General features: G+C 34.9%; 1 protein-coding gene across 2 annotated transcripts; it reads right to left on the reverse strand.

Moving 5' to 3' along the window:
* Window positions 1-608: 608 nt before the first annotated feature.
* Window positions 609-24,899, reverse strand: MOSPD2 (motile sperm domain containing 2). Of its 2 annotated transcripts, none has more exons than XM_026666940.2 (15): window positions 24,669-24,899; window positions 23,388-23,448; window positions 21,589-21,744; window positions 17,997-18,083; window positions 16,195-16,349; window positions 15,445-15,505; window positions 12,908-12,946; window positions 12,402-12,526; window positions 11,141-11,308; window positions 7,712-7,824; window positions 6,226-6,322; window positions 3,944-4,040; window positions 2,740-2,869; window positions 1,868-1,970; window positions 609-900 (listed from the first exon to the last, which is right to left on the reverse strand). In XM_026666940.2, the coding sequence occupies exons 1-15, from the start codon at window positions 24,675-24,677 to the stop codon at window positions 760-762; spliced, it is 1,542 nt and encodes a 513-aa protein (XP_026522725.1). In that variant the 5' UTR covers window positions 24,678-24,899; the 3' UTR covers window positions 609-759. The 2 variants fall into 2 exon arrangements, with proteins under 2 accessions (XP_026522725.1, XP_026522724.1); XM_026666939.2 differs by having other exon boundaries at window positions 23,388-23,451; window positions 24,669-24,831.
* Window positions 24,900-24,926: the final 27 nt, after the last annotated feature.

The raw sequence follows: 24,926 nt of genomic DNA on the forward strand, positions 1-24,926 counted from the left end.
GAAAATACCCGAACAAAGCTGAATGCACTTTTATATATATAAAATCTTTCATTCCAAACTGTAGGAATCATAATTTATGATATTCTACCAGTTATCCCAAGATTACTAAAAATGTATTTAGGATATATTGAGATCAATGTGTGACTGTTATTTTGCAGACATATTTTCACTAAAAAGGATACTGAAATCATAGTACTGTATATAGCACCTTTCTACGTGAAACAAGTTACAAGAGTCTTATAAGAATATCTTTGGAACTATGGTAGCTACTTCTGGGTAATAGAGCTATATTGACTGCAAATAGTTGAGTGTAAACTAGTTGTAATATTTTTGGAAGATATGAATAAGAATTAGGAATGAGTTCTTCATTTTAACAGTTTTAAACTGTTCATGGGCCATGATGGTACTTGACACTGGGACATTATGGTAAATGAAATTCTAGTCTGCTATTCCCCAATTACATTTCAAAGGAAATGTTACATTTCATGCACAAAATTAAGCATGACAGATATAAAGAGAAAATTGTATTTTCACTTTGTAAGTTAGTATGGTGTCCAGTGGAAAGACTCTTACCTCGTTTTTAACATTAATAAATTAACAAAATCATATTTGCTGATTAAAGGCAAAGATCACATTATTCCTTTTTTATTTTGTAAGAAAATCTAAATAGATCTCACTTTTGGCCAATAAGCAGGGCCAATCGTGTAATACTGGTTCTTTGCTTTTTTATAGCACAACTGCATAGATGTGACATTATATTTAGCTTCCTGGAGCACACAACAAAAAGAAGCAAACAATAGTGACTAGGATAAAGACTAGGAAAAGTGTAAGTTGTTGGAACCAGACACAACGATCAATCTGTCCTTGAAGTCTTTTATTAGCTTGTAGTAGTTGCTTTAACTGGAAAAAAAGGGACAAATAGAAGATGTTATAAAAAAGAAGTATTCTTCCCAGTTGATTTTGTCTATAATTTACCAACATACAATACAGTTGGGATATAAATAGTTAGAAACATTTGTAAATCTTTTTTAAAACCACCAAATCACACACATAAGCCAAACTATAAAAGAAACAAAAGAATGTATTTCAGTCACATGTATCAAAAGTATTTTAAGGAAAGGCACAATTTTACAATTTAATGGTTTGAATATATTAAAAAAAAACTAGTTTGGAAGTATAGATGTATTGATTTTAATTTTGTATATCAGAATTATTTTTTCATTTTAAAAGAAAAAAAAATCTACTAAATCAAATGCAACAGACAAGATGAGTTTTAAGGGTTCCTCATGTAAATGTGACTAAGATCAAAACTTTTTAAAGTATGGTTCTTCTAAGTTTCTGTTGTTTTATCTAAAAAGTGATGTTACAGGATTCAGTTCATACAAAGAAAGAAAGAAGCCTACAGGAAAGCCTTGAATTTCATAATAAAGACCAGCGTATGTGTGAATGAAAATGCATGTTTTGAACATTCAATCGTCTTAGAAAGAATCTGTTACTTTCAGGAGGAAATCAATTTCAAGGTGAACAGGGGAGGCAATTTTTATGTTTTAATATAAATGTATGTTTAAGAATGAAATTTTATAGAAATATATCTAATATTATGGAAATTAATTAAGAATGGAAGCTGAAAACCTAAAAGTTGTATGTGTCTGCATGTAATATATAGTACTGGAAAGCAGCTGATTTTCTGCTATGTCAGCACTTTGGAAATGTCAACAGCTTTTTGGAGCCTGCCTTTTCAAGAGATTTTGGTGGGTGGGGGATAGACTAAAAAAATCCCAATTTTTTTTATTTCTCTAGCTATGGTGTACTTAAGGAATGGTAGCATAATTGAAATAAAAGTAATAATAATAGTCATATGTGTTACCTGAAAGTGTAAATCTTCATTGGTTTTTGAAGGACTGTTAAAGGCATTTTCATTTATGGTTAAAGAAGAAGGCTTGCTACTTTCTACAACATGGCATTTTAACCTGAAAGAGAAAGCAATTATTTTGAGTTCAGTTCTACAGAATTATAGTTGTTTTGTTCCCTGGGTTTCAATTTTTTTTATCTTAATTTGTTTATATATTTATAATGTTTTTAATGTCCCCCCTTATACTCTGTGGCATTAAAATCAAACAGAAGAACATCCAGAAAATCAAATTACCACTGAACCAGTATACCAAGCAGGATATGGGAATGGGGCAAGACACTGCACAAAACAGAAATATTCCTTTTTGTAAAGGAATGTACTTGATGGATATAAACTCAAAACATATGTACATACATAAAGTGTGAGCAAGACAAACTGATGAGGTGAAAACAATTAACTGAATTTTCTTGGCTTCTCTTTTCTACAGTGTAGACATTGAAATGCAATAAGAACAGACAAGACGAAAAGGAAACTGCAGAATGTTTATTGACAGGATATACTTGTACATAGAAATGCCTCCTTTCCCAAAAGTTTGGCTGAGCCAAGAAAAAGACCCCTTTTTTTTCTATTTGAACTGTTTACAGCTCTAGGCACTGTTTTGTTTTTTGTTTAGCAATTTACAATGTTTGGTTTTATGCAAAACTAGCTTTGCAATATTTAGCCAATTTTGACGGGTCTTAGAAGGTAAGTAAGATTCACTCTGGTTAATACTTGAACAATAAACCACCAGGAAATGTCAGGTTTGATTGAGAAGAAAACATTCTAGAACAGGGGCTAGAAGAAGGCATATAATGATGTCAATTTGAAAGTCAATATAAAATGTTTACCTATGCTCCATCACTTTGTTTCTAGGAATTTCCTTCCAAAATTGAGATAGTTCCTGTGCTCCTATTCCAGAGCACTGTTCCATTTCTGCTGCCAAAATTAGAAAACGGTCTTGCAAAGAAGCTGCACAACCTATTCAACCAACAGACAGCCTAATAAAAATTATTGTATTTCATTTAGATATAATCAATAGCCCATGGGGAAATATTACATTTTAATAGATGTGTACATACTATGTATACTACATAGTTAATTTACTTCAACAAATGTAACACAGTGAATACTCAACACAAATGTGCAACTCCCAAATTTCACAAAACTCTTGTGACTTTATGGACTCTAAACTTGACAATGTATTTAGCCAGGTGGGAAACTTCAGAAAGAATAGTCTGAGTGGATGATCTTACAAGACTGATGGACAGTAAGGTAACTTACGTTCAAAATGTTTAAGTTAATTGAAATATCAATATTTTCAGTGTAGAAATCTACTTAGAATAAATACATCTAGAGTTTAACCGAATTATTTTATTTATTTTGCTATTATAATGTCCTAAATAATTTTTAGTCACTAATTTATCAATGAGAAAGACATGTAAAATACTTCCAACTAAAATCAAGTTGCTATAAATTTTAAAAATGAACAGGGCACATTTGCACATATTTTATATTTTTGTATACTATATGGTAATGAAGGATATTTAAAATATTAATCAGCATTAGCATAATTTAGTAAATTAAATTCTAGGGTACAACAAAATTTATTTTTCTAAGCTTAATGTTTTTCAAATTTAAAATGGTTTTAAATAGCTCATAACTTGAAAATGCATGAAAAATTAATAGTTTATTTTTATGAAATTGAAAAAACTTTGGATATATTTTAAGAAAGGTATTAGAAGACAGTAATGTGTAAGTAAAGGACTGAGAATTTAGATTTTACCATTTTCTGGCTGCTTTATTTCAAGATTAGGAGCAGTTTTGATGCTCTTTCTTCTCCCATTCAAACAAACATAATATGGGGATAATTGAACTGAGTTATTTTAATTAAGGCAGAATTTAAAAGCTGCCATTTAAATTTAAATAGACGATCTGATTTCAACAATACCTTCTTTCCAGAACTCATAGAAAAATTATCAACTTTCTCAAGGCAAAGTATATTAGACAATGATTGCATTCTATATGTAAATAGCAATGCAGTTTGTTACTCACCACCATGAAGAGATACAACAATATCTACTGAAGTACCAGGTTCACAACTGCTGTTACTTGGCTTTACTCTGTACTTGTCAGGAGCAGTTGTTCTCACCTATATGAAGGACATTCACATTAATAACAACAGTTCTCTCCTAAACCATTTTATATCTGAAGTCTGTTTCTATTTTTAAAGAAGCAGTTTTGAATTGAGTTTTGATTTTTTTTTCATATCTTTATAAGGAATGAAGCAAATATTTTAAAACATGCATTTTGTAGTTTAACATTCAGTTAATTGTAATGCAACCTGTTTAGCTCTGTGGTTTATAAGCTCCACATTTGTCTTCAGACCGACAAAATTCAGTACAAGAAAAATAAACTACCTCTTTCCCTAGTACTCATTTGGATTTTCCTTGAAATTCACAATCATGACAAACAGATAATAATGATTCAGCCCAAAGGATTCTTCCAACTAGGGAATATTACTCAGGTAACTTGACTCTTTACTGATGATATAGAGCCACCCAAGGAACTACAGAGAAAAATCAGATTTCTGAACCCCATGACTGAAAGTATTTTTTAAAAGCAAGAATGCAAATATACATGTGTGTGTGTATGTGTGTGTGTGTGTAGGTCCAGGTGTGTTCGGGTCTTTTCCCATGTAAGATTAAGAGTATCTTGGCGAGTATTTCGGCGAGGTCCCACTCGCCATCCTCATGCTGGTGCTTTCAGCTTCGTGCCAGTGCAAGCAGTGTGTGATCGGAGCTGCCGTCTCTCTATAAATACTGGTGGTGGGTGCTGGTGTGCTGGGCTGGTTGGCTGCGCTGCTGCCTCTTGATTGGTTGATGGAGTTGATGTTGGTATAATGGGATGTGTGATGGCCTTGTGAGTTTTGTTGTGGAGATATCCTGGATCTTGTGCTGTAATCTCCTGGGTCGTTTGTTTTGTAGTGATCTTTTTTCCATTAGCCTCTTGTGTTTTAACGGCTTGGGTAATGGGTTGTGTGATGGGCTTGCGAGTTCTTTTGTTGTGGTATCCTGGGTCCTGCGTTGTAATCTCCTGGGTCATTTGTGTTTTGATCTCTTTTCCATTAGCCTCCTGTGTTGTAACGGCTTGGGTAATGGGTTGTGTGATGACCTTGTGAGTTTTATTGCTGTGGTATCCTTGGTCTTGTGCTGTGATTTTCTGGGTCATTTGCTGTGTTGCAACTTCTTGAGTTCTTGTGGTATAATTTCCTGAGTTTTCTGATGTGATATACTGAGCAGGTGGCTGTGATGTAGCATTCTGGGTTTTGGTCTGGCTACGAGTTTGGGGTCTGGGTCTGTGTTCTTGGACTGTGTCAGCTTGTTTGGTTTTGGGGTTGGGGGGGTGCGACAGCTGGCGAAGCAGCCGTAGTCTGGTTTCTGGATGGTGGTTGTCCTTCATTTATAGGATAGGTTTGGGCTTGGGTCTGATGAGGGGGATTGGCGGTGGTGTCCCGTGTTGTTTTGGGTCTGGTGTTGGTTTTCATGGCTGGGACTTGTTTGTTGGTGAGGGCTAGTTTCCAGATGTCTGGTAGGCGGGAGGTATCATCTCGTTTATTCATGTTATGGGGGTGTTTCTCTATTTCAAGAATAGAGAATATACTAAATATATACTAAATATACTAAAACATATACTAAATATTCTAAAACATATATATATATATATATATGGATCTTTGGTTATTCAGGTTTTCTCCCGCGTAAAATTGGAAGTATTTTGCCGACGTTTCGACGAAATTTCATTCGTCATCTTCAGGCTTGTGTCTTCGGCTTTAAAAATGAAACGTCGCCAAAATACTTCCAATCTATACAGAAGCCTGATGATGGCAGATGAGATTCTGCCGAAACGTTGCTACAACTTTAAAAGCACAACTACTATGACGTGGGAAAATACCCGAACAATGCCATACATGTAAGTAAGTATGTATGTGTGTATATATATATATATATATATATATATATATATATATATATATATATATATATATATATATTTTTTTTAGTTGGTACTACATGAATGGCATTGGCTTTGTTCGGGTATTTCATATAGTTGTGCTTTTAAAGAAAATACCCAACAAAGCTGAATACCATACATGTAGTACCGCAAAACTCAAGAAAACACACACGTATATATATATATATGCATATATGCATATATGCATATATGCATATATTCATATATATATATATATATATATATATATATATATATATATATATATATATACCGTCTATCTACCATCTAAATAAGTTAACTATAAAAACTGCATTATTTACCTTAAATGCCACTGCATTTTTAGTAACATTTGTCAGAACTATCAAACATTTCTTCTCTGCGGTTTCTTTGGACCCAAAATGCAATTCCTCTGCTGGACTATTGAAAAATATAACATTTTCTACAATAATTATTTAGAAAGATTGCATTTTCTTTAAAATAGTTAAATTTACTTAAAAGATATGTGATTTATCAGGCTCAAAGACAATATCTCAAAAGCATTAATATTTAAAGAGTATTTTAAAAGCTTTTAATAATACTTCAGGTGATTTTTTTACAATACACAGTATCATGTGCAATGGAGATAAAAATCTCCTTTGCATTCCAAAATATGAAACATTGTTAAAATAATGCACCATTTCAAAACATGCATTATTTGAAAAAATACAATTGGACTCCAATGAATGGAGGGCAAAGCAATCATAATATTTAGAGCAAGTAACAAAAAGTCTTCTCAAGTTTTTTGTTTGTTTTTTAAGTCATGCCCTGTGCTTCACAACAATATGTTATCTTGTTGAACAAGGATGATGGATGTTATAATTTGATATATTAGTGTGCCTTATTGGAAAAGGCTAGCCCATTAGCTTATTTAGTATAGCAGCAGCTCTTCAAAGTGTTTCCCTATACCATGAAATAATTTTTAGAAAAAGTAGAAAATAACTTGAAGATGTGCAAATTGATCTTCAATATTTGAAGTTAAAGTGATTTTTTCACATTATCTGCCAATATATAGCAGAAATACTGGTAATTTGCATACTGAACCTATTGGCTTTAAAAATATACCTTACATGGAACCAAGGAATTTGCAGTAATAAGATTTATAAATATTTTAAATGTTAACTGTCCATGCCATCTTAGAAATGGCATCCTACACTTCTGTTATAGTTAAAAAGTGAACTGTCATAGTTAAAAAATTATAGTTAAAAAGTGAACTGTGTACACTATTACTGTTAATCTTCTCACCACTCCTTATCACCCATTCCCTCCCACTTGACTGTTTCCTAGTATGATTTGATTGTTGATTGTACCCTATGACTATCATTAAGTGTTGTACGGTTTGATTCTTGATTCTTAATGAATGTACCTTTTCTTTATGTATACTGAGAGTATTTACACCAAGACAAATTCCTTTTGTGTCCAATCACACTTGGCCAATAAAGTATTCTATTCTATTCTATTCTATTCTATTCTATTCTATTCTATTCTATTCTATTCTATTCTATTCTATTCTAGTCATTCAGTAATCACAATCCATACTTTGTAACACATACTGTTATTAGAATAGAGAATTTTTCACATTAGTTTCTATAAAGGACTTCAAAAAGCTTAAAGAAAGTGAGGCATAATTACATTTATTTTGTTCCAAACTGGGAACCCAGTCTTCAGAAGCTGTCTTGTCCAAAATGACCTACTTCTTCAATTGAGGCTGTGCTGCTGTTAAAACATGTAAAAGTCTATAACTTGAGGATGATTATTACTGTTATTTACCTGATATGCAATAATGATCCTTTAAAAGTGGTAAGTGCTTTCTTGGCATTTTTTGTTTTAGAATCTAATTTGTCACACTCTTCTGATTTTGGAGTTTGTTCTGAAGTATTTGCCTAAGCGAGCAAACAAAAACAGCAGCTATGTATATTCAGAGTTAATTATTTTGTACAATAGAATAAAATGGTACAACTAAATTTTTAGCTATTGAATTATAGTACATCAAAAATAAGAATACCAAATGTAAGTAGGGCCATATCATAAAGAGAGACAGAAGGGGGGGAGAAATGTAGGATATATAGTTTATCCTACTATGTACTGATGTATGTTTCAAACACTGCAAAATTTTATAGAAATGATTTTTCACAATCTTGAAAAAAACTGGTTGTCCTTGGTACTATAAGTAATGTATCATGTATCCTAAATCTCCAAAACAAAGATGATACTCTGATAAACACTGGGACATGAAATTTTATAGAAAAGATACTGGATTCAATTAGAAACAATCCCAAAAGTCATGTGGGTGGAACAGTTAACCTGATTCGCTTTTTAAGTGGCTCCTTTTCAACTGAACAGTTTTTGATGCAGCAGAAGGTGAAATTGCTTGCTTGTTTGTTTTCATAAATCTAGAATCTACAAGATTCAGAGGATTTGGTGGACTACCAAATGGCAGAACAATCTCTCTTTGCTGCTAACACTGGAAAGGAAGTGCTAGGCTCTTGAAAAATCTGACTCGGTGTTTAAAGAAACATACACCTTCTACCAACTGCACTTGGAGGGAGAGAACAGTGAGGCCCCTAGCAAGCTGGCTGGAGAAAATGGCAAGCTTGAGAACTGGGTTGAACTGTGGGCTGCAGTTTCTAGCAGATAAAAGATTTTATTCTAAGAAATACACTATGATTGCCAGCACTATAGATGATCATTTATATTGTGAGTATCATGATGGTTTTACATAAATCTTTTATAGCTATACATGGACACTTTTGTTTACTGTACGTTGGAAAGCATTTTATGAAGATGGAAAAGACAGAAAAGGCTTGCCAAAATGATCAGAAGATTAGCATAATTTTGTGTGGAAAGGGTACAAAATTTAGGTACTATTTAATTTAAAATTTTTTTTAGTACATATATAAAAATCCAGGGCATCCAAAAACAACAGTGGAAAGAAAAGACAAGAAAATGTTGTGTAAAATTTGCTACATAACCTTTGATGGAGGCTACACATTTAGTTTTGAGGAGGGGTAAGAAGGTTGACTCAGCCTTCCATTCTTCTGAGGTTAGTAAAATGAGGTCCCAAGATTGTTGGGGGCAAGATGCTGACTCTTTAATAGCTTAGAAAGGGCTGCAAAGCACTGTAAAGCAGTATGTAAGTCTAAGTGCTATTGCTATTGATGTAACATAAGGCCACTGATACCTATTAGTTATGCTTGACTGATTTTTCTGAAAATATGACAAGCAACAAGAGCAGAAGGTAAGTACAGTACAGCTTTTTATGTCATGTGCTTTATTAAGTTTATATATTGTAGGACACAAATTTTGGTCTAATATAGCTCTTTTTAAGACAAATTACTGTTACTATTGCTATATTTTTCCTTTTTTTAATAGAATACAAGAACAATACAATATGTCACAATCCTTGCTTTGAATTACTAGCAATGGTAGGTAGATTTTGATGTTAAGAAGACATCAGCAAAAAATGACGAGAATCTTATAATTCTAATCTTACCCCTAACCATTTGTATATTTAAATGAAACTAGTGAACAGATAAAAGTTAAAATTTTGGCAGATAATAAAGTGATTGAAAAGTGGCAAAATGGTCTGTATGTCTTTCATGAGCCTTGGGGGAAACTAAAGATTTCATGCATTGCTGCAAGGCTTTCAAATTCAGTGTCATCTTTACCTTCTAACATAATACTACACTCTATTAATTAATGAGCAGATATGAGTATGCATGGAAGGAAATATAAAGTATTGCACTAGAATATTTCTGATCGTGGTTATTATACTTTGATAAAACTAATAAAAAACTAATAAAAGCCAGAGAGAATAGATATCTGTCTCCATGATCGTAAGTAAAACCATGTTAAAGTGTGAAGGAATATATTTGGAAGCTTGAATACATTGATGAGTGGAAAGGCTGGTCTGCCAAAGAGAAAACAAAAGCAGCCACACAGTTAATCCTCCATAATAGCCCATGCATTGCATGGTAAGAAATATAGGTAGTCCTTGATTTATAACCATTCATTTAGTGGTCGTTTAAGTTACAACACTAAAAAAAGTGACTTATGAACATTTTTCATATTTGCAACTGTTGCAGAATCCCCATGGTCACATGATCTAAATTTGAGTGCTTGGCATTTATTTGACAGTTACACTGTCCTAGGGTCATGCGATCTATTTGTAACCTTCCCAGCTGGCTTCCAACAAGAATAGTCAATGGGGGAAGCTGTATTCACTTAATGACTGCGTGGTTCACTTAAGAACTGTAGTAATTTGTTTAACAATTGTGGCAAAAGGGGCATAAAATGGGGCAAAACTCAACAACTGCCTTGCTGAGCCACAGAAATTTTGGGTCAACTGTGGTCATAAGTTGAGTAAAGTACATATAGATGAAATAAAGTGGGGACAAAGATTTTCAGCACATATTCTTGATATGGATAGGACTGTCAAGTTATTGAGATAGAGATATAAATGTAACAATGTGTAGCATACGCACATACACACATATACCAGTTCAGGTTCTAAATGTAGAAATTAGATGTCACTTCTAACGTACAAAACCAATTTTTTTGTGAATGCTTTGGAGGAGAGGACTGCAGCTTAAGTTCCAGTCAGTATTGGTAGGAATATAGGGCGTTTTAATGAAAACATTCTGACGATGCTAGATTGTTTTTTCTTAGGCTAAGTAGAAACATGAATCTTGGAATAGCTCCAGTATCAATACTTCTTTGTTTTAATCTACCTTTTACATGTGGGCATCCATTCTGAAATACAGGTTGCCCTTGGGTTATGATTGGGACCAACATTTCAACTGTTCATGGGCATAAAACACAGTGTCACGTGACTGCCTCACTTAGCACAGCAATCCTGGCAGTTTCAGCTGTCACTGTAACTGGAGAACTGCAAGGGTTATTAAGTGAGTACTTCACACAACATAGACAAAAGAATCAAAGTTATGTATCAGAAAGCGAAACATAAAACAAATTCCACATGAGAACAAAAATGTATCAGTCAGATGAAATTTGGCAATATTTACCAGGCTGTCTGCAATGAGCATATCAGTTTTTTATAACATGGACTTTAGATTCTGACAGCAAGATATGATGGTCAAATACTTCTTAGGCATTTTTATTAGGTACTGCAAATGGGAAATATAGACATGTAACAGTTAGAGATGTCATTCTCTTATGTACCCTTCAGTTGAGGGATACCTTTTTCGAATTGAGTGCTTGTCCTTCAGTAGTATCTGTGTTGTCTTTGTTATCGGTGTCTACTTCTTTGCATTCAGCATCATCTTCACTAGTAATGGGTCCGTTTTCACATAATGGAGTTTGAAAATCATCATCAACTAATGGTGGATAACTGTATTTGAAAGCATCCTACAACACAAAAAATACATTATTTGTGGCTATGAAAGAAAAGACTTGTGCATGGACAGGAAATGAAATTTTACAGAAAAGAAACTGGATTCAATTAGAAACAATCCCAAAAGTCATGTGGGTGGAACAGTTAACTTGATTCGCTTTTTAAGTGGCTCCTTTTCAACTGAACAGTTTTTGATGCAGCAGAAGGCGAAATTGTTTGCTTGTTTGTTTTCATAAATCTAGAATCTACAAGATTCAGAGGATTTGGTGGACTACCAAATGGCAGAAAAATCTCTCTTTGCTGCTAACACTGGAAAGGAAGTGCTAGGCTCTTGAAAAATCTGACTCGGTGTTTAAAGAAACATACACCTTCTACCAACTGCACTTGGAAGGAGAGAACAGTGAGGCCCTTAGCAAGCTGGCTGGAGAAAATGGCAAGTTTGAGAACTGGGTTGAACTGTGGGCTGCAGTTTCTAGCAGATAAAATATTTGATCCTAAGAAATACGCTACGATTGCACTATTTCCTGGTGATAACTACAGATTTAAACTGCAATGAAATGCCATATCTGAAAACTTTTTCCCCATTTGGAGTATCATACTTTCAGATTGCTTCCAAAGCAGTCATTCCTAGCACTGAATCTGGAAAAAATAATGGATATGAAGATTTTGGAGGGATTTGCACACCCCTAACACACAATGACTAAATATTTCTAATCTTTTATATTTTGTTATGCAAACATGAAGTCCTGTAATAATCACAAATGGTATTTGAAAAATATCATATAGGGGCTTACAAAACATGACCTTGGAGCTGGCTGATTTAACTAATTCATTATTGTTATCCCTGCAGCTGGCTGATTAAATCTAGATGATAAAAGAGTGTATTTAACTTTTTTAAAAAAATCATAAACCAGAGAAAGCATAAAGTAGACATAAAATAAAATGGAAAATTATAAAGACTGAACAAAAAGTTTATTTTCCCATTAATGACTGTAATTCAATATCAAATATATTGAGTGATTATACCAGAAAAGTAATAATTCCTTTATTAGAGTTATTAATAGTCTTCTCATATACATTATCATAACTGCACAATTGCATACTTACAGTCCCACCCATATAGGGGGGTAGGTATTCAGCAGTTATGTATTCCTGGATTTCATTCTTATTGGTCAACTTCAACAAGGTGGCTGCTTCTGGACCCAGCCAATTTTTTACAATTTTAAAAGCAGCTAGATAAAAAGGAAGGAATAATCAGGAGTAAAAGCTTTTTCCAACCTACTTTTATTAATATGACACATAATGCAAATTCACCAGATTAGTGCCATTACTTAAAATGGGAATCATATAGAATAACTTAACTGAGCCCCATGTTTGGGACAAACATGTTCAGAATCAACTGGGACATATGTAAATTTATTTAAATAAATTCATTTTTGACTTTCGATGCCTCAAATAAAATAAACATAGAAATCTAAAATATATTCATGCTGTTAATTTAACTGTTAATCATAAGAATATCTCTACCACTAATGAAAACAAAAATCTTTGAAGAAATATTAACTTATAGTTTTTAAGATACTCTCTAAAGTTAATTTAAAATTGCAACTCACCATTCATTACCCAAGGCAATTCAAAAATCACAATTTTTGCTGCAAGAACAAAAAAGAGTTTTTATTTTTTTATTTATTCATTCATTCAGAAAATTTATTTGCTATCCATCTTGTATCCAACAACTCTGGGAGGCTTTTGTTTCCGTGAGCTCATTACAGAAAGTGTGCTTTGATAATTTTTAACTGCTACGTTTTTTCCCAATTCTCTCCCTTCAGAGGTATTATTTTAATAATTCTTATTTTTTTTTAAAAAAAGTTTAGTTTTTCCTGGAACTGTGGAGTGGTATAAACAATGCCTTTGGCTAAAATTAGCTCTTTTTTTGGTGGGTCTGGCTCCTGAATCTTAAGGATGAAACTAAATCAATCTGGTTAAAAAAAGTTAAATTGCGATCCAAAGGGCTCTTCATTGAAAATGAAAATGTCACAAGTTTACTTCAGTAGTATATCTATAATACTGTTCTTCAATTCAATCATCTTGCAGCATATAGAATCTTCCAAATGGATATAATATGTGCTAGCTTCTTACCTCTCTTTTCTCAGGCCAGAACTTTTTCTGGTTATTCTGACTAGGCCAGATCCACTGCCTTCTGTCATTCCTATACATCAGCATGGATGTCCTCAGAGGACAGCTCAGTAGTCCAGTCCTTGAGGTACAGGTGAAACTCGAAAAATTAGAATATCGTGCAAAAGTTCATTTATTTCAGTAATGCAACTTAAAAGGTGAAACTAATATATGAGATAGACTCATTACAGGCAAAGCAAGATAGTTCAAGCCGTGATTTGTCATAATTGAGATGATTATGGCTTACACCTCATGAAAACCCCAAATCCACAATCTTAGAAAATTAGAATATTACATGCAATCAATAAAACAAGAATTGTACATAGAACAATATCGGACCTCTGAAAAGTATAAGCATGTATATGTACTCAGTACTTGGTTTGGGCCCCTTTTGCAGCAATTACTGCCTCAATGCGGCATGGCATGGAAGCTATCAGCCTGTGACACTGCTGAGGTGTTATGGAAAACCAGGATGTTTCAATAGCGGCCTTCAGCTCTTCTGCATTGTTCGGTCTCATGTCTCTCATCTTTCTCTTGGCAATGCCCCATAGATTCTCTATGGGGTTCAGGTCAGGCGAGGTTGCTGGCCAATCAAGCACAGTAACCCCACGGTCATTGAACCAGGTTTTGATGCTTTTGGCAGTGTGCGCAGGTGCCAAGTGCTGCTGGAAAATGAAGTCAGCATCCCCATAAAGCTTGTCTGAGGAAGGAAGCATGAAGTGCTCCAAAATCTCCTGGTAGACGGCTGGTTGACCCTGGGTTTAATGAAGCACAGTGGACCAACACCAGCAAATGATATGGCTCCCCAAATCAACAGACTGTGGAAACTTCACACTGGACTTCAAGCATCTTGCAGTGTGTGCCTCTCCATTCTTCCTCCAGACTCTGGGTCCCTGGTTTCCAAATGAGATGCAAAAGTTGCTCTCAGAAAAGAGGACTTTGGACTACTGAGCAACAGACCAGGTCTGTTTTTCTTTAGCCCAGGTAAGGCGCTTCTGACGTTTTTTGTTCAGGAGCGGCTTGACAAGAGGAATACGACATTTGAAGCCCATGTCCAGGATCCGTCTGTGTGTGGTGGCTCTTGATGCACTGACTCCAGCCTCAGTCCATTCCTTGTGAAAGTCCCCAACACGTTTGAATGGCCTTTTCCTGAGAATCCTCTCCAGGCTGCAGTCATCCCTGCTTCTTGTGCACCTTTTTCTTCCACACTTTTCCCTTCCACATAACTTTCTATTAACGTGCTTTGATACAGCACTTCGGGAACATCCAACGTCTTTTGCAATTACCTTTTGAGGCTTTCCCTCCTTATGGAGAGTGTCAATGATGGTTTTCTGCACAACTGTCAGGTCAGCAGTCTTTCCCATGATTGTGATTTCTACTGAACCCGACTGAGAGACCATTTAAAGGCTCAGGAACCCTTTGCAGGTGTTATGGCTTCATTAGCTGATTAGAGTGGGACACTTTGAGCCTAGCATATTGAACCTTTTCACAATATTCTCATTTTCTGAGATTGTGGATTTGGGGTTTTCGTGAGCTGTAAGCCATAATCATCTCAATTATGACACATCACGGCTTGAACTATCTTGCTTTGCATGTAATGAGTCTATGTCATATATTAGTTTCACTTTTTAAGTTGCATTACTGAAATAAATGAACTTTTGCACAATATTCTAATTTTTCGAGTTTCACCTGTATATGCTTCTCTCTGCTCTTTATACAGGGCATCATAGATAGCATCCATATATCCTAAAGAAATTATCTAAAAAAGATGATGGCTTCTATCTGTCATTTCTCCCACATGACATTTTTTTGGCTCTAACATCCTGGGTTGCCCAATTTGATCATGTCTCTGCTTGTGACTGAAAACTTCTTTTTGGCTTCATTTTTTTCTATTTTATCTTTATTTTAGCCATCACATTGGTGGCTTTAAGCCCTTCATAAAAATTTGATTTGATATGGATGGCTTCATACTTACTGAGAAAATTAGGATAATATACTTTAAAACAGCTAATGATATACCGAACAAAGTCGAAGTCCTAAAATATAAACAGATTATCAGTTAATAAAAAGTCAGCAGATATTTTTCTTAGAAATCACCCTAAAAGGTGATTTAAAGAGTTTCAAGCATTTTTATGTAGCATACAATATAGAAAATTGTATTTCCTTACTAGAAAAAAATATTCAAAGATTAAATATTAGGTAAGCTTGTTAAACTTATACACACTGAAGCAATCTATTCAAATTACCTGCAATGTTAACTAGGAGTATAGTTTTACTAAAACCCTCTGAGAGGTTGTATTAGTAGAGAACAAAAACCAATCCATGTGGCATCCTGTATGCACTCTCATGAGGTTTTTTGCTGACTAGTCACAATAAAACACTTGACTGTTTCATCAGAACACTGATACAAATGTGTTTTTCCCAATAGCTATATAATGCTGAGTTGCTGTTAGGTGTTAAATAGATTTCCATGGGACTTTTCAAACCAGCATACATTATCATATAATTTTATCCTGTTAAGTATATAGACTACTTATGCTAGCTTTTATTAAAGAGCTAACTTTGTTATTCATGAGCCTGTCAATCCAGAATACTTAAAATTTATGCCAAAGGGCAAATAATTAATTTAAATTTCAGTACTCTACTTAGAGGATTATCTAAGGCTGTTCCGTATAAATTCAATTTTCAAGCCACAATAATATGAAATAATTTTTAAAATGCTTACGATATTACTCAGTCCAGTGTCAGCCATGTCGAACACCACTGTCAATGGCTTTCCATTTTCTCTTTTTGCATAGCGCTCTAACCAAAAGGCTACTAGTTTCTTTTTTTCAAATTGTGTTTTAGAATCTTTTGTATGTAATTTCACTCGGAACCAAACTAATGTGGGGAGGGAAAAATACATATAAATGTGTGAAAAAGGTAAGACCAGCTTTCAGGCTATCTTTAAATGAAGATACTATTTGCTTTTTTTAACATGTATATTTTCTTTTTTTTCCATATGTCTCTGTAACTTCTTTATTCTTTTAATTTAAAATCTTAGAAGATAAAACGTTACAAATCAAAAATATTTTATACAGAAATCAGGTAAAATTAATTTTTCTTTTTTAGTGTGACATTAAAAATCAGTGTTACTGAATTAAAAACAATTCAATGTGAATGATTTGACACATATAACGTCCAAAAATAATTGTCTATTTTAAGCTGCACAGTATCTGCTGCACATCTTAAAACAGGCCTAGAAAACCTTTGAAAATTGCTATTTGATTATGTACCACTAGTTAAGAAAAATTCTGTATGTTTGATCTTTTTCACAACAATATTTTATCACGTACTATACTATCACTTTCCAGGGAGTATTTTGGTTCACATTTCAACCTAAGTGTGACAATTCCTAAACTCTTTAGATATTCCAATTACTATAAAGCAGGGCTATCAAAACTCCCGGCCCATGGGCCAGATGCATCATAGGCTGGTCACACCCATGCCTAGTTCAGCAAATGGGGAAAAAAATTCCCGATAGGTCACGTGACACCACCGTGATGTGAGTTTGACACCCCTGTATAAAGGCTGTTCATTCTAAATTAAACATGTACACGTTAATATCTTGCAATGTCTAGAAAATCTAAAACGGCTAAAATTATGCTCCTCTAGCATCTTATAAACATATAGATTTCAGAGTTAACCATGCTGGGCTACACAAATGTTCAGAAGCTTGAATTAATTGAGTTTGTTCAGAATGCAGTTCTACCCTTTCTGTATTCATCAAATAAAACTGCTAACATTGCAGTGACAATATGGCCCTAATGCCTACCAAATTTAATGAGAGTAATTATTTATTTTCACTGATTTGGATTGTACCAGCGAGGTCTGAAGGTATGTTGCAAACTTCAGTAGGAAGACTGAAAACAGACAGAAATTTAATCAGAACAAGGATCTTTGTATATGAGCCTCAAAAGAGCAGCATTATGCATGGAAAAATCTACAGACCTCTGAATCCACTTTTATGAGATGGCAACAGTCAGTGTCACATTTTCTATCATTTCTTGTGATAGATTTCTTGTACAAAAAACTATTTTGTACACAATTTAGCCTTTTGAATTGCAAATGAAATCACAATCCTTCCAAAAAGAATACCAAATAAACACCAATTCAATCCACAATCAAAAAATCATTAGCACTTTCAAATTTAAAGTGAAATCTAAAGTATGTTATAGTTATATCACCTTTAATTAAATATAGTATTAGTTAAAACTCTATTTTTATACCTGTTATTAAAATAAAAAATGCAATTGGTTTTTTTTAATACAAATATATAAAAATTGCATTGCTCCTCTTTAATGTAGGTGTCAGTAGTTGTAAGCAATTTTAAATGTATATCGGTACTAAAGAAATACATGGGTTTTGTTAGACCTCCATCAAGGCCACTGATTTCAGTGACTTTATACCAATCCTTGTATTACTTTAAATTCTTCATTCTGATTGCATTTGTATTAATAACTAAATAAAATTGTAAATTTGACTTACATATTTTAGAGCCCTCCTTATCGTAACCATGTAGATAAATAGCACCAACACCAAGCATCAATTTTGGAAAAGAAGATTCAGTCAAATCTGAAGAAAACGGTCGTTTTATTATTACAATAATTATTTTAGTATATCACATACTGTAACAGCAATCTAAAATCTTAAATAAAAAAGGAATATGAAATTGCTATTTTTTAATCCAAAGAAAAAAAATTAATCTTCTTTAGATTAATTAGAAATAACTTTTCTTTAATTTCCAATCACTACATTTTAGCCCAAAGAATATCAGTAATAGTTACAACTTAAACTGTAACATCAAATTTAGATACAAATTTTTAAATCTAAAATGGAGTTTAAAATATTAGTTCACAGTTAATTATATAATTATTCTTATTCTCATGTAATAGCTGCAGAACCCCTGACAATATAGGAATTAGGCAACCACATTGAAAATCTGCAAGCAAGTTCATGGTTTGATTCTTGGACACTGCACGAAGACTGCTGTGACTTAGATCAGCAGTCCCCAACATTTCTGGCTTTGCGGAATGGTGGCGGAAGCGGGGAGGGGGAGAAGGGATGGTTCCATGTGAGCGGCAGGTGAACATGCACACAGCTCCATTTGCACAAACAGAGGGCACGCATGCACGCTGCTCACATGAATGGGGCTTCGCTTTTGCAGGCACTTGCCCACCACTTTTGCAGCCTGCTACCAGGCTGTGCTCGGGGGTTGGGGACCTCTGAATTAGATGATAAAACGAAAGAGAGAGGGAGGTGAAGAGAGAGAGAGAGATATATATTTTAATTGATTTAACTCTTCCATTATGTCACTAAAATTTCTATATTGTTGTATTTATAATAAGCACATTTATTATATGAAAATAAGGCATTAGATGTACATATGGTTTCTCAGGTACAATATCATGCAACCACATCACTTAACAACAATTCTTTGCAACAGTTCCGGTTTGCAGCGCTTCGGGGCAGGCAGGAATCCCCGATCGTGCACGGTTTCTGCCTGCGCTCGCCGCTGGAGTGCCCTGAGCCACCCGGCTTCAGGGCTAAGCCGCCCTGTAGTAGGTGGTGAAGACAGGGGGGATCTGGCAGGGTCGAGAGAAATCGCACCTCTCTTCCCTAGCCGGCTAAACTCCCTTTTCCGAAGGCGGTAGAGCGGCGGTCAGAAATGGCCGCCACAAAGAAGCGCTCAGCCGGGAAAGAAAGTGCAGTTGGAAGTTAAGAAGTGAAAGGTTTTTTTGCTGACCGGGACAAAAGTAACATCGAAGGTACCCTGAAATTTAAAATCTGCAAAAGATACATCGTTCCCAGAGACTCATAAGCGGCGAATGAAAGTTAAAAGGGAAAGTTCTTTTTTTTCCCACTCTCCTTCCTAACGTTGACAGCGAACAGAAATGAATGAGAAATCGGAAAAACCCGCTTTGGCAATAATAGGTAACTAAACTGGATAATTAAATGTCAAGGAGATAATAAGGATTTCTGAACACTTTAAAAAAATTTTTTTTGCTGTAAGTGGGAAGGGAGAGGAAAAGAATTGGAGCAGGATTTGGAAGCAAGGAGGAGATTGCCTAGAATTTTAAAGTATCATTAAATACTAACAAGACTTCTAAAAGATACATTTTAACCGGAATTTTGTAACTAAACAGTAACCCCCAGGAAGAGAAAGTGAAGAAAGAAAAAAGTGTTTAAAAGAAATAGTTTATTTGGATTGTTTGCTGACTTTGGGACTTTTGGAAATTATCCTTGAAGGACTAAAAACACTTGGGTGGTTGTTTGGAAAAAAATTTCTCTTTTTACAATGGCATCACTTGTGGATGAATTGAAAATTGAATTTAAAAAATGCAAAGAAGAGGAACAAGGGAAGGGCTCCTTTTTCAATTCTTAGAAATGGCGATTTGCACCTATGAGAAACTGACTGCACAACAAGAGGATTGGGACAAAGAAGAAGCCATCTTTGATGAACGAGTAACTTTATTTGGGGAAGAAAGGGAAAAGGGGGAAAAGAAAATGGAGACTTTAAGACTTAAAAAAACAACCAAAAAAGGGAAAAATAAGGTGAAAAGTGGATATAATGTTAGAAAACAACAGAAAGGGGGAATACAGAAGAGGGAAATGGAGGTGGAGAGACAAGGGGGTAAAAAGGGCAGGGAGAAGAAGCAGCAAGGGAGGAAGGAAGGGATGAGAAGTTTCAATGGTTGTGGAGCAAGATGTAAAGAAACAGGATTTATTTAGAGATAATGGGTAAAAACTTAATTGGAAAAGGGATTCTGCAAAGGTACATAAGATTGTATTGTTATATTTGTAATTAGATATAATGTTAGAAAATTGGAAACAACATGTGATTGAAAAGTGGGATAAAATATTCAGTGTAATTTAGTGCAATTTTTGTGAATAAAAGGAAGGCAATGAAATAAATGAGAGAACTGAAGTAGGAAGAAATGGGAACATTTTAATGATACAATGTTTTAAAATACAAATGATGTGAAGTGGGGGGGAAATAATTATGGAAAGTTTATAAGTGTACCCATAAAAGTATGATATTCAACTGAAAAGTAATGTGTAAAATGTTTAAGACTCAAATGAATATTAATATTAATGATAGATTTGAATTGGTGTGGATTGTTGTTTTAATTATATTACATACTTATAATTTTCTTTTCTTTAAAATATAGTGTGTACCTTTAGAATGTACTAAGCAGAATCCAAATGGAAGTTATGTACTATACTAAGTGTTATAAATCTAGGGGAAAGAGATAAAGGCGTCATACTCTAATTAGTGTACAGGAGAAATTTTGTTTAAAGAGAAAAGATAATAGATAGCTGGAAACAGGACAGACAAAGAATAATAAGCATAATGATCTGAACTGAGATGAGATGAATAAAATAAAACTAAGAAAGTTAAAAGAAGGGAGAAGCTATATAGAAAATGTAAAATGGTAATAAGATATGGAATGGTATATAAAATGAACATGAATTTGAATTTGTGTCTGTACGAAGAGATGTAACCCGAGATCAAGCTGCTTTCAAAAAAGATGTTTTATGTTTGTATGTTTTATGTTTTGTTTGTTTGTGTATTGTCTTTGAAAATCAATAAAATTTGTTTAAAAATAACAACAACAATTCTTTGCAACAAGCAGTCCTGGTTGCTGTTGTTAAATGAGGGCCATGCAGGTTGTTCAGCAAAGACCTCACATGGTTATGAATTCAAACTTCCTGCCACTTTCCCCATTGACTTTATATGTAGAAAGCTGGTTGGGAACGTAAGAAAGCGCAATTACATGATTGCTGGGAAGCTGCAATGGTTGGAATTAAAAAGACCTGTCATAAGTACCATTTAGTCAGCACCATGTAACTTTGAACTTTGAACCTGAGACTACCCATATAAACATAACATGTTAATGAACGTATTTCTATGCCATTCATGTGATTATAGTTATATCCAGCCTTGAGATACCTGGTTTCATTTTTTTTCCAGTTTAGAATACAATTTCCTCTGGCAACAGTTACTTTCAGCTATTTCTTATCTTTTTTTATCAAATGCATATCAAAACATTTTTCAAACCAATAAGAGACATCTTACCATGAACTGCATACTCTTTCCTCCACTGAAAGCTTTCATCAATCATCTTCAGTGTATCATCCACAATATCATCTCGCCATATTAAGAAATTATCAACCCAGGTATCATCTTGATGCAATCTTTCTATATCCCTGGAATCATATTTATCTCTTTTTGCTGATCAATATGAATAGAAGATAGTTATTTAATATATGTTCTCATAAAAACTGGGTTATAAAGAATGTATTTAAAAGAAGTATTTGTAGCAAGCTAGTATTTAATTTATAAAATAATTAAACAAAATATATATCCTTTTTCTTGATTTATGAACATAACCTCCCCCCTCCCAAATTGCAAATGAATTTTAACCAATTTTCGAGTCCTTGAATATTTCAAACCTAAATGCCTGCAGAGGAAATGCTTTTTCAAAATCATATTTGAGCTAGCAGGAAAAATGCAGCCTAGTCTTTTTGGTATTGAGACGGCTGCACAATTGAATTGGAAAATCATATTCTTGATTAACCATAGAACTTTTTAAGTTTGGCTATCCATATGATTCTCGGTTTTATCAAAGAACTCATATTCTGTGAAAACCTAGGCAAAAGCACAAATTCAATATGAAAAGGTTAAATTTACAATAGGGTGGTGTTAAGTAATCACAATCAGTGTGTATTTTTTATTATAATTGTATAGTATGGCCAGGTTTAGTCTGCTTTTTTAATCTGCATTTGGTTTTTATCTTTAGATCAGGGCTGTCAAACTCACTGTCTGCAGGCCGAATGTGTCACACTCTGGCCACGCCCATGCCTGGTTTAGCAAAGGGGAAAAGTCACAATGTCACATGATGCCTCCGTGACGATGCAAGTTTGACACCCCTGCTTTAGATTATAGATAAATAGCATCATAAGCATGAAAATAAATGAAGCTGACTCAAGGAGCACCTGTTGTGGTTTGCTGGCAGGTGTGGACGGTTGAGGTCTCGGAGAGCGAGGACTCAGATGAGGGGCCTGCATGTGACGCAGGGATGGAGCCAGGACCATCAGGGAGTGGAATGCTGCCTTTGGAGATTGTGGAGGCTGGCAGCAGTGATGAAGAGGTCCCCAAGGAGCCTGTGCCCAGTGAATGTTCGTGCAGGGCTGCTCAAAGGAAAGAGCAGCTGCAGCAGCACGGGCGACTCAGGAGTAAGGCTGCAAGGTAATGGCCCCTCCCTTAAGAGATAAAAGCCAGCTGAGAAACCGGAGTTCTTTGCAGGAAGCAAAGAAGCTTTTGCACTCAAGCCTTGTGGACGTTCAGAGTATCTTGGTTGGTGTTTGGAGACTCTGTGTTTGAAATATTTCTTAGTAACTTTATCTAGTATTCTTGGCAGCCTTGCACAACCTTGGCAAGGCTCGTTCTTATCAGAGACAGTTTGAAACAGCCTTTTAACCATGAAGAAACAGAATTAGTAAAGAATCATTAAAAGGTTTTGCTGTTACCTCTGTTCCGTGTTTGTTTCCTTGGAACAAGGTTTGGATCAGAACAGCACCATGATGTAATGGGAAGATTGTTGCAATAAACAAATTACATTGGCAATGCATGAAGAGATAAGTGGAACCAAATATTTACCTCTTAATAATCTTCTTAAATCATGAGGATTTTCAAACTTAAAACTAGTCATTCACACAATCTTTAGTAGTCACAGAATACAAATGTAAAGAAATCCAAAAAGGAAGACTTTTTAAAACTATGTACCTCTGACAATAATCAATATTTTTTTCTTTCCTATTGTTATAAATGTACAGGATAAACTATAGTTTGAACGGAATATTCATATTACCAACCTGATAAATATTCTGTCTCAAAACGCTGTCTGATTTCACTTATTAACGGGCCCCTGTTGCCCTGCTGAGAAAGAACACAAACTCATCAACACATTAAACATTGCTATTTTTAGGTTGAGCAAACTTTTTCAGTCTACTGTACTTTGGTTTTCTACTGTACTTCAAGTTCAAGTAATAAGTGCTAAGTAAGCAAAGCTTCTAAGCACATGCAGAGCTCAGGAAAATGTTCTGTTATTTTAAATATTTCATGTGTAGGCTGGGTTGCTTCATCTGAGAGTCATTCTACTATTGTTACTACCAGAATTACAAGTCCTAGAGGACAGGACTATTATAACTCATTCTGTAAAATGGGTTCTGCAAGAGGAGGCCTAAATACATTCCTCTTATATATAAGTTTTGAATCTCTGCTTAAAAAGTCAGTTTTAAACTATTTTTAAACCAAAGTTTCTTTGGTTGGCTTCCTCAAAAAGGAATACCTGGGGCCCACTGTTCTTTGCAAGAATGAGGTAACTTTTTAATAAGGTGACCAACTTTTTTACAATGAGGACGACACAAATAAATTGAAGGAAAAAAACAAAGCCACTTGCGTGTGGTGCACTCTTGCTCACAATTCTGTGTGGAGCGCATGCGTCTCATAATCATGTCTTGCCACACTGTACCAAACCTTGATGAATCGTCATGTCAAATACAAATACTTCACATCACACAACGGATCGGATTGGCATCCATCAAATATGGAGATTTACAGATTAGTCTTCAAATATCAAAAAGGGGGACATGTAGGAGGACACTTTTTGAGACAGGACAGAACTTACAAAAGGAGGATTGTCTTCCCTTAAAGGAGGACGATTGGTCACCTTATTTTTAAGCACATCTGGGAAAGTTTCACAGGTGCTGATAGTCAACTGTCCCTGTGTAGGAGCCTCTGTATCTATCAGTGTACAATCAATCCTTTCTGACCAGTATAGTCACAGGTTGTGGGAAGAAGAGTTGTATGTAGAAACCTGGATTAAATCATCTTCTCTGAAGATCTGCCTTGCTAGACTCTAAAAAGAGGATGCTGTCTTCTTATCTCAGCCATCTGGCGGTGGAAATATACTGGACTATATTTAAGTTTTATTATATTTATATCCTGTCTTTCTGTTTTACCCATCTCCCCAAGTGAATTCATCGCATCCCACTCTCCCTAGGAGGGGAAAATACGAAGACTATTCTTTTTCCACCCCTTGTGGTCTCTCTTCCAGACTGCCTATCCTCAAGGCAGGGCACGCAGCTACTCACATCCGCCATGGTCCTGCTCACACCAGATTAGGAGCCGCAACAAGGCGAGCGAGAAAAAGGGAAGAAACACACGAACCAAAAGCAAAGGGTTGACTCAGACTGAACTAAGAGTTCACACCAGCCGGCGCCGGACACCTTCGGCGACAAACGCCGCACAACAGGCGTTCCTACCAGCCAATCCCCGTCCTTTCTTTCAGCAGCAGCCGTCCCCTAAATTTAAAAAAAAAAAAGCAGCGGAGAAAGCTCCCGCCCTCTGCT

This window comes from Notechis scutatus, chromosome 5 (assembly GCF_049901735.1).
Source record: "Notechis scutatus isolate UNSWTSFEM ecotype Mainland chromosome 5, rNotScu1.2, whole genome shotgun sequence".
Classification (NCBI taxonomy): Eukaryota; Metazoa; Chordata; class Lepidosauria; order Squamata; family Elapidae; genus Notechis; species Notechis scutatus.

Bases quoted from the DNA above. Each gene is read 5' to 3' on its own strand.
- MOSPD2 (XM_026666939.2), bottom strand. The intron at 6,323-7,711 runs GTAAATAACAGT...ATTTTTCAATAG, and splicing joins GGATCATTATTGCATATCAG to TCCAGCAGAGGAATTGCATT. The intron at 901-1,867 runs GTAACACATATG...CTTTTTTTCCAG, and splicing joins ATGAAGATTTACACTTTCAG to TTAAAGCAACTACTACAAGC.